Raw genomic sequence first — 9,338 nt, 5'->3', positions numbered from 1 at the left:
ACACTAAAATGATGGATTTATACTCAGCCCCATAGATGAGCCCCAAAGGCATTACACCAAAGCCAGATTTTAGAGGAGACATTTTGTATGATTCCATTTATATGACATTCTGTAGAAAGGCCAAAAACAGGGATGGAGAATAGATCCGTGTTTTCTCAGGGACTAAGTGCAGAGGGAGGATTGACTTCCTAGGGTCAGCAGAGGGAGGGAATGTTCGGGTAATGCCACTTTTCGGTGTCTTCACAGCGGTTGTGTATATAACTATATACATCTGTCAACCCACATAAAATTGCATATGATAAAGAATGAATTCAATCATATCTAACTTTAAATAAATTTAAAATTTTTAAACATAAGATGCCACTGCACTGTCACTAGAACTGTTCCAATATAAAGCATAAGCTAGGCACAGTGGCTAACGCCTATAATCCCAACACTTTGGGAGGCCAAAGAGGAAGAATCACTTGAGGTCAGGAGTTCAAGACCAGCCTGGGCAACATGGTGAGACCTCATCTCTACAAAAAATACAAAAATTAGCCGGGCATGGCAGTGAGCCTATGGTCCCAACTACTCGGGAGGCTGAGGTGGGAGGATTGCTTGAGCCAAGGAGGTGGAGGTTGCAATGAGCCGAGACGGTGCCACAGCACTCCAGCCTGGGCGACAGAGTGAGACCCTGCCTCAAAAAACATTTTTTATTTAAGTGTGTAGATATACATAAAGCATGGCAATACCAAGCATTGATGAGGATGTGGAGCTACTGGAATTCTGGCACATGGCTGGGAGGAATGGTCAAAGTCCATGCCATTTTGGACAGCAGTTTGTCAATTCCTGCCCAAGTTAAACACACAGGTAGCTTTTAGCCCAACAATTTCTTTTTTTAGATCTTCACGAGTGTCCCATGGCTCGGATGTCCCCAGAGGTCCTGATCCAGGCTCTGGTAAGAATCAGTTTCTGCTCCATCTCCTCTCCTCTCTGGGCGGTCGCTGGGTTCTCTGGGCCATGCGGTTTCCGTCCAATCAGTGTGGAGGAGAGGAGCTCTGACTTGTGGGTCTGAGGTTCCTCTTCTGTGCAGGGCCGAAGTCTCTCTTCCTCCTCAGCTTCCCGTTCGGCCCCACGGCCCTTCCCCTCCACTCCGTTCCCCTTCTGTCCTCACAGGGGGAGCGCAGGGAGCCTCCGCCTCAGAGATGCTGCTGCTGCTGCTGCCCCTGCTGTGGGCAGGTGAGTGGCCCCAGGGAGAGGGGCTGTCCGGGGATGAGCCAACCTGACCCTCGTGTCTCCACAGGGGCCCTGGCTCTGGAGGGCTTATTCCATCTGGAGGTGCCGGAGTCGGTGATGGTGCAGGAGGGTCTGTGCGTCCTCGTGCCCTGCACTTTCTTCCATCCGAGGTACCCCTTCAGCAGGAATGACCGTGATCATGGCTACTGGTTCCGGGAAGGAGACAATCCTTTACGGGATGCTCCAGTGGCCACAAACGATCCTGCTCGAGAAGTGCGGGAGGAGACCCGGGGTCGATTCCGCCTCCTGGGTAATCCCAGGGAGAAAAACTGCTCCCTGAGCATCAGAGACGCCAGGAGGAGGGACAGTGGTTTGTACTTCTTTCGTATGGAGGAAGGATGGATGAAATATAATTACAAAAGTCCCCCGTTGTCTGTGCATGTGACAGGTAAGGCACGGGATCCAGGAGCAGCCACAGGGAGAGGTCATGGGGGCTGCAAGGCAGGGCTGGGCTGGGAAAGGGTAAAGGGCAAAGTGAGTCAGGCACAGGGGAAGACCTGAACCAGAGCCTGCGCTTCCCCCGGGCTGCACCTCAGAACCCCTTCCTGATCCTGCATCCCCATCTCCTCACCAGCCCTGACCCACAGGCCGCACATCCTCATCCCAGGGGCCCTGAAGTCCGGCCGCCCCAGGAACCTGACCTGCTCTGTGCCCTGGGCCTGTGAGCAGGGGACACCCCCAATCTTCTCCTGGATTGGGACCTCTGTATCCCCGCTGAGCCCCACCACAGCCCTCTCCTCGGTGGCCACCCTCATCCCACAGCCCCAGGACCACGGCAGCAGACTCACCTGTCAGGTGACCTTGCCCGGGGCCGGTGTAACCACGACCAGGACCGTCCAACTTAACGTATCCTGTGAGAGCTGGGCCAGGACATCCAGGTCCCTGATGGGGTGGGGTCGCTGATAGCAGGAGACGGGGGTCAGGGCTGGACACAGGTGCTGAGTCCCAGAATTTGGGCTTGGAGTGGGGGGTCAGGAGGACACTGGCTCTGCCTTCCCTCTTTATGCAACCTCTGGGGTGAGAGAGCCGGTGTCCCCAGCCCTCACAGTGATGCGAGTCGCTGTGTCTTTCTGTCCCAGACCCTCCTCAGAACTTGACCTTGACTGTCTTCCAAGGAGATGGCACAGGTAGGATGGTGCTCCCTCCCTGGGGCTGGGGAAGCAGGGCCTCCAGCTCAGGGCAGGGCCAGGCCCCTCCTTATCCTGGACTCACCCTGGTGACCTGAGACCCCCATGTGGGTGAACCCAGGGCCTCTCTGCATCCTCAGGCCCAGTGGCCACCTGAGCAACTGTCCCCTCCCCTCCCCCACTCCCTTCAGAATCCTGCACACACACACACACCTTGGCCCCACTGCAAGGGCAGAGTGACAGTCACGCAACAGACGCAATCCCAAGGCCCCTGATGATCCACTCCCGGAATGCACATTCAGCCTCACCTTTTAATTTTCCCTGGTAGTTCTGACCTAATACTTCTGGATAGAGGATATTGTCACATGGGAAAAAATTCAAAATGCACAGCAGAGTCTGTACTTAGAAGCCCGTCCCCCTCACCAGAATTCACCAGGGTCTGTCTAGGCTGCTCTGAGCCTTGGTTTGTGCACCTGGAGGATCAGAGGTGGTTTGATGTCCGTAGCGAGACAGTCCGCCCCCTCCTCCAGGGCTGTGTGTGATTCCACTGCACAGATGGACTCTGACTTTGTGGAATCTCCGAATTCATGATCATGACGCTAACTTAGCTGAGCACAGGAATGCTATAGTGATTTATCCTGTATCTCTTTTCACAAGTGTGTATGTGAACGTTAAGTGCAAAATAGCTGGGCCATTGTGTTTTTTGAATATTGAGAGATATGGCCATGTTGTTTTCCATCTAAAAAGGACAAACTCACCTTGCCAACAGGAAGGGGTGAATGCGTGAGTTTCCCCAGCCTCACCAACCTAGTGTGGGGTTAGATACTTAGACCTCTGCCGATACTGGGTGAAAATCTGCATCTCCGTGTGCACATTCATTAGAATGTTTCTCTTGCTGTGAATAGTCTGCATTTTTTTGTACATTAAGGCGCCGTTTTATTCTTTTGTTCTGTGAACTCCCGTTGATAGTTTTTTCTCAGCTTTCCAGAGTGATTTTACCTTTATTATTTATTCTTGAGTCTCTCTTTAGTTTGAGAAAGTACTGAATATTAGTAATACACATTACAAATACGTGTCCCAATATGGCCTGTGGCTTTGTCTTTCTTTCTCTTGTCCTCCAGGCCGTAATGCAGTGGCAGGATCTTGGCTCACTGCAACCCCACCTCCCGGGTTCAAGCAATGCCTCTGCCTCAGCCTCCCGAGTAGCTGGAATTACAGGCACGTGCCACCACACCTGGCAAAATTTTTTTTTTTTTTTTGTATTTTTAATAGAGACGGTGTTTCACCATGTTGGTTGGCCAGGCTGGCCTCTAACTCCTGACCTCAGGTGATCCGCCCACCTCAGCCTCCCAAAGGGCTGGAATTAGGGGCATGAGCCAGCCCCATGTGGCTTTTTCTTAGCTGTCCATGATTTTCCCAATGTACAGGAACCTATTTATTCCTGTATTCACACTTCTTGATTTCTTTTATTGGTGCCAATTACCCCCATGCCGAATTTATTAAAACAAATCTCGGCCGGGTGCAATGGCTCACGCCTGTAACCAGAACAGTTTGGGAGGTCAAAGTGGATGGATTGTTGAGTCAGGAGCTCGAGACCAGCCTGACCAACATGGTGAAACCCCATCTACTAAAAATACAAAAATTAGCTGTGTGTGGTGGCGCATGCCTGTAATCCCAGCTACTTGGGAGGCTGAGGCAGGAGAACTGCTTGGACCCAGGAGGTGGAGGTTGCAGTAAGCCAGGATAGAGCCCTCCACTTTTCCTCCTGTGTCTTGTGTCTGAACTCCACCCTCCACCCCAGCATATACACCCTGTCTCCCTCCAGCCCTGCAGGTCTATTTGCATTTTCTGGATGTGATCAGGTTTTGGTCATCTTTGCACCTTCTGTTCCTTCATAATGGAATGTCCTTCCAGCCCTCATTATCTAGCGACCCCTGCTTGTCCTCCATACCCTACTACTTCCTGTGTGAAGTAGGTATGCCTCCTCCAGGAAGCCTTCCTGGATCACATAATTTACATGGTCTCATATACATTGACATCCCCAAGGCTACTAGAGCCTGAGTCACCTCCAACATATGTCCTGTGGCCTCATGAGCACCTGTTCCTAAGTCCTGCTACCAACCAGACTCTGAATTTCTGGGAGTGAGAGCCTCTCAGAGGCACAGGGATAAGTCAGTAAACCAGTGTCAGGTGAGGACTCAGATAAAGAACAAGAAGGTTCAGGGAGAATCTGGAAGCTGAGGTGTCAGCGAGAGCATTGAAGAGGACATGGAATATGGGCCTAAAGTGACATCTTATTTGGTTGCCCTGTAAAGCCTGAGACCCTCCCTCTGTGATTTCTAGGGCACAAATCCAGCCAAAAAGGGCGCATCCGTGCAGAGATAAATCCAAACCATGCTATATACAGAAATTGGGGCCTGAACCAGGCTCTAAGCCCAGGCTCACCCCGCTTTCTGGATCCATCTCACAGAGTCTGTTTCTATCAGTCTTTGCTTGTGAGTCTGAATCTGTTCCTCTGTTTGGTCTCCGTAGGTGTCCTTCTTCTTTCCCTCAACCTCTTTGTCACTCTGACCCTCTGTCTCTTTTTCTTCAGCATCCACAACCCTGAGAAATGGATCATCTCTTCAGGTCCTGGAAGGACAGTCTCTACACCTGCTCTGTGCTGTTGATAGCAATCCTCCTGCTGGGCTGAGCTGGGCCCAGGAGAACCTGATCCTGAGCCCCTCACAGCCCAACTCCGGGATGCTGGAGCTGCCTCAAATACACCTCAGGAATGAAGGAGAATTCACCTGCCAAGCTCAGAACCCCCTGGGTTCCCAGCAGGTCTCCCTGAGGCTGTTTGTGCAGAGTGAGTGTCAAGGGGCTGCACACCAGATCCTCTCTCCCAATGATCTTTACTCCCAGGTCTCTGAACAAGTAGTCCACCGGGCTCACCAAGAGAATAGGACTGTGCTCAGCTCAGCCTCAGCCTCAGCTGTGAGGCCGGCAATGTCTTGAGGGCCAGAGCCTTCTGTTTGTTGCTGCTCAGTCTTGGTAGGGGATGAGGTTAGCCCCGGGCTGTTTTCTGACATGCAGGGATGCAGGTAGAACTGGTAGAACCTGTGTCCAATTATTAGGAGCGAAACAATAAGGAATTGTGGTTTAGCAGATGAATCTACCTCATGCACCTTTTTGCAGGGAAATCAGGGCCCATGGCAGAGGTGGTTCTGGTGGCCATCGGGGAGGCCGCTGTAAAGATCCTGCTTCTCGTCCTCTGTCTCATCGTCCTCAGGTGAGCACTGCCCCAGGGAGCAAAGGGAGGTGCAGGGAGGGCAGGGGACACAATGCGGAATTTGAGTCCCGTTGCTGGAGGGTCCTGAACCAGTCAAGAGAACCTGGACCAACAGAGGCTCCGCTGTGGTGAGAATTTCACCCAAGACAATGTTTTCTGTACCCAACTTTGCTGTGTGTCCCGGGTGAGAGGTTCCTTCTCTCATCGTGGAGGTCTTGGGGGCTGAACCTGCTCTCTCCACATCAGTCCCCTCCAGTGCCTTAGCAGAGCACAGGGAAGTGAGTCTGCTGCCCCCTGCACCCTGATTTGGCCATACTCACAGGTCCTTGTCTTTTCACTCAGAGTGAAGTCCCACGGGAGGAAGGCAGCAAAGGCAGCTACAGGTGTGGAGGCTGCATAGGTTGTCAAAGGTTAATCTCTCAGGTGAGTGTTGAGGGCATCTCACCCTCCAGCATCCCACTGGGCACCTCTCCCTTGATAGCCCCCATGATTGCTCTGCTCAGCATGGTACACCCATCTCCCTCCCCAAACGCTCTTCTCCTCCTGGGATCCCCATCCCACTGATGACACAGTGGTCCCGCCTCTTGTCACAGGTAAGTGACTATCTGAGGCCAGTGGCATGGGCCGCAAAAAGAATTTACCAGGACAGTTGTAGGTGTAGAACTGCAGATTTGTTAGAGAAAGTATGAAACTATGTTGCAACGGGGAGGCCGGCAAGAGGGGAGCTGACTGCAAAGAGACAAAGGCTTGCCCCAGCAGGGGGCCTGTGGTACTTGTGCTGGAGAGGGATGCATGGAGTACTGATAATGTCAAGGTTGCAGTGAGCTAACTCACATTGTTCTCTCAGCTGAGGTTCTGATGATAGCTGGGCACAGAAAAGTTGTGAGTTACTTGCGCAGGAGGGCCACCTATCCTGAACCACGAAGAAAAAGGCAGGCTTGTAGCTTACCTGCTTTCTCTCTTTGCTTTCCTCTGCTCCCACCAGCCTGACTCCTTTACCTGATTAGGGTTTGACACTTCTAAACTCAGAACCAGAATGTGAGTCTCCACCTTGAGCTCCCTCCCTCCTCCAGGGCCCATAAATCATTAACTCTTGTTCCTCTTTCTCCTCAGCAGGGCTCATCTTGGAGCCCTTTTCTCCATCCTGACTCCAGTCATGCCTTGGGCCTCACCTCTTCCCTGGTCACTGAACCCTCCTCACCTTTTGCCTCCATCTCTCCCCAACACAGGCCTCCAGACTCTGCTTCCAGATGCCTCCTTGTTCAGTGCCTCTACCATCTGAAGGGCGGTGCTTCCTCTCCACTGCTGGAGAATGAGGTAGAAACACCACAGCCTGGACTGAAGGCCTTGCATGGTCTGTCCCCTGCTGGACTTTGCTCCCAGGTGGTGTGCAAATGGCCAAGCAGCCCGTGAGAAGATGCTCAGTATTGTTACTCATGTCACGAATGCAAAACCAAACTGTAAAGGAGATGCTACTTCACACGCATTAGGAAGACGTTAAATAAACAAATAAAAATGAACAAACAAACAAAAACAGAAATAAATCAATGTTTGGTATGATGATGTTGATAGATACAACTAAATAGTTAGTTGCTTATAATGAATAGTTTGGATCTCAGAGAGGTGAGAAGAGTCCTACTGTATTGTTGATAAATTCCTTTGTCTTTAGGCCTTTTGGATAAAGACTAAATAGGTATTTGGTAGCATATGCAGAACCATCACGAAAGTAACAGCTGCAAGAACAGACAGTCACAAGGGTTTTGCATTGTGTTTTGAATACCCTGAGTACAGCTGCCATGGGTGACCTAATTTTTTGAATTGGTTTATAACTCTTTGTAAAGGTCTGAATAAAACCAAACATACACTTCTCTTAAAAAAAAAAAAAAATACTGGCCGGGTGCGGTGGCTCACACCTGTAATCCCAGCACTTTAGGAGGCTGAAGTGGGCAGATCACGAGGTCAAGAGATCGAGACCATCCTGGCCAACATGGTGAAACCCCGTCTCTACTAAAAATACGAAAATTAGCTGGGCGTGGTGGTGCACACCTGTAGTCTCAGCTATTTGGGAGGCTGAGGCAGGAGAGTCGCTTCAACCCAGGAGGCAAAGGTTGCAGTGAGCCGAGATCATGCCTCTGTACTCCAGCCAGGTGAGACAGCGAGACTCCATCTCAAAAGAAAAAGAAAAAAGAAAAAACTACTAATTGTTTGCAAGGATATGGACAAGTGGGAGCCCTTTTGCACTGCATGTAAAATGGTGTGACCCTGTGGAAAACGCTTTGAAATTCTCTCCAAAACTTAAGCCTAGAAATACACTGTAATCCAGCCATTCCATTGCTAGATATGTTCCCGGAATTGAAAGCATGGACTTAAACAGATACCTATACACCAATGTTCACAGCAGCATTATTTACAATAGCTAAAAGGTGAGGGGAAAAAAAACTCATGTCCATTGACTGATAAGTGGATAGAAAAAAGGTTCCATATCCACAATATGGGATATTCTCTAGCCTTAAAAATTGAATGGAACTGATACATGCTATAACATGGGTGATCCTTGAAACAACATGCCAAATGAAAGAAGCCACACATAAAGCGACAAATGGTATCTAATTCTGCTCATGTAACCTTACTTAGAATTGGCAAATTCATGGAAACAGAAAGTAGAATGGCATGTCAGAGGCTGGGGAACGAGGCAAGGAAGAGGGGTAATTGTGCAACTGGTGCAGTTTCTGTTTGGGATGATGAGGAAATTCGATAAATAGTGGTTGCACAACATGGTGAATGTGCTTAATGTCACGGAATTGTACCCTGTAGAATGTTACAAATTGCAAATTATATGTTACATAATGTATAGTCAGGTCTACCACTACTATAAAGAAATACCTGGAACTGGGTAATTCAGAAAGGAAAGAGGCTTAATTGGCTCAAGGCGCTGCAGGCTGTACAGGAAGCATAGCAGCCTCTGCTTCTGGGAAGGCCTCAGGAAACTTACAATCATGACAAAAGGTGAAGAGGAAGCAGGCAGGTCTTACACAGCCAGAGCAGGGGAAAGAGAAAGAGGAGGCCCGGCACAGTGGCTCACGCTTTTAATCCCAGCACTTTGGGAGGCTGAGGCGGGTGGATCACCTCAGGTCAGGAGATCGAGACCATCCTGGCCAACATGGTAAAGCCCCATCTCTACTAAAAATACACAAATTAGCTGGGCGTGGTGGCATGTGCCTGTAGTTCCTAGTTACTTGGGAGGCTGAGGTAAGAGAATTGTCTGAACCAGGGAGTCGGAGGTTGCAGTGAGCTGAGATCGTGCCATTGTACTCCAGCCTGGCAACAGAGCGAGACTCCGTCTCAAAAAAAAAAGAAAAGAGCTACACATCACACTTTTAAACAACAGATCTCCTGAGAACTCAATCACAAGAACAGCACTAGGGGGTGGTGTTAAACCATTCATGAGCAACCACCACCATCCAATCACCTCCCACCAGGCCCCACCTCCAACACTGGGGATGACAATTCCACAGGAGATCTGAGTGAGTACACAGATCCAAACTGTAACACATGTAACACATATGCTTTACCAAAATAAATAAAAAAAGGAAACAGCAAGTATCTCTGTCATCAAGGTGCTGTCATTCTAGAGACTAGAAGGAAAAGATAAATAAATAAAATGA

The 9,338-nt window shown here is 50.0% G+C and overlaps 1 protein-coding gene across 1 annotated transcript; it reads left to right on the top strand.

Moving 5' to 3' along the window:
• Window positions 1-1,297: 1,297 nt before the first annotated feature.
• Window positions 1,298-7,119, top strand: LOC126941734 (sialic acid-binding Ig-like lectin 13). Its single transcript, XM_050768384.1, has 7 exons — window positions 1,298-1,663; window positions 1,850-2,128; window positions 2,355-2,402; window positions 4,996-5,250; window positions 5,580-5,673; window positions 6,016-6,096; window positions 6,903-7,119. Exons 1-6 carry the CDS (start codon window positions 1,333-1,335, stop codon window positions 6,071-6,073), a joined length of 1,065 nt encoding a protein of 354 aa, XP_050624341.1. The 5' UTR covers window positions 1,298-1,332; the 3' UTR covers window positions 6,074-6,096; window positions 6,903-7,119.
• Window positions 7,120-9,338: the final 2,219 nt, after the last annotated feature.

This window comes from Macaca thibetana, chromosome 19 (assembly GCF_024542745.1).
Source record: "Macaca thibetana thibetana isolate TM-01 chromosome 19, ASM2454274v1, whole genome shotgun sequence".
Lineage (NCBI taxonomy): Eukaryota > Metazoa > Chordata > Mammalia > Primates > Cercopithecidae > Macaca > Macaca thibetana.
Note: the sequence above shows the minus strand (reverse complement) of the source record. Positions and strands in the feature narration are given on the sequence as shown.

Bases quoted from the DNA above. Each gene is read 5' to 3' on its own strand.
- LOC126941734 (XM_050768384.1), top strand. From the start codon at position 1,333: ATGGTGCAGGAGGGTCTGTGCGTCCTCGTGCCCTGCACTTTCTTCCAT. The intron at 1,664-1,849 runs GTAAGGCACGGG...TCTCCTCACCAG, and splicing joins GTTGTCTGTGCATGTGACAG to CCCTGACCCACAGGCCGCAC. The intron at 5,674-6,015 runs GTGAGCACTGCC...CTTTTCACTCAG, and splicing joins CTCTGTCTCATCGTCCTCAG to AGTGAAGTCCCACGGGAGGA.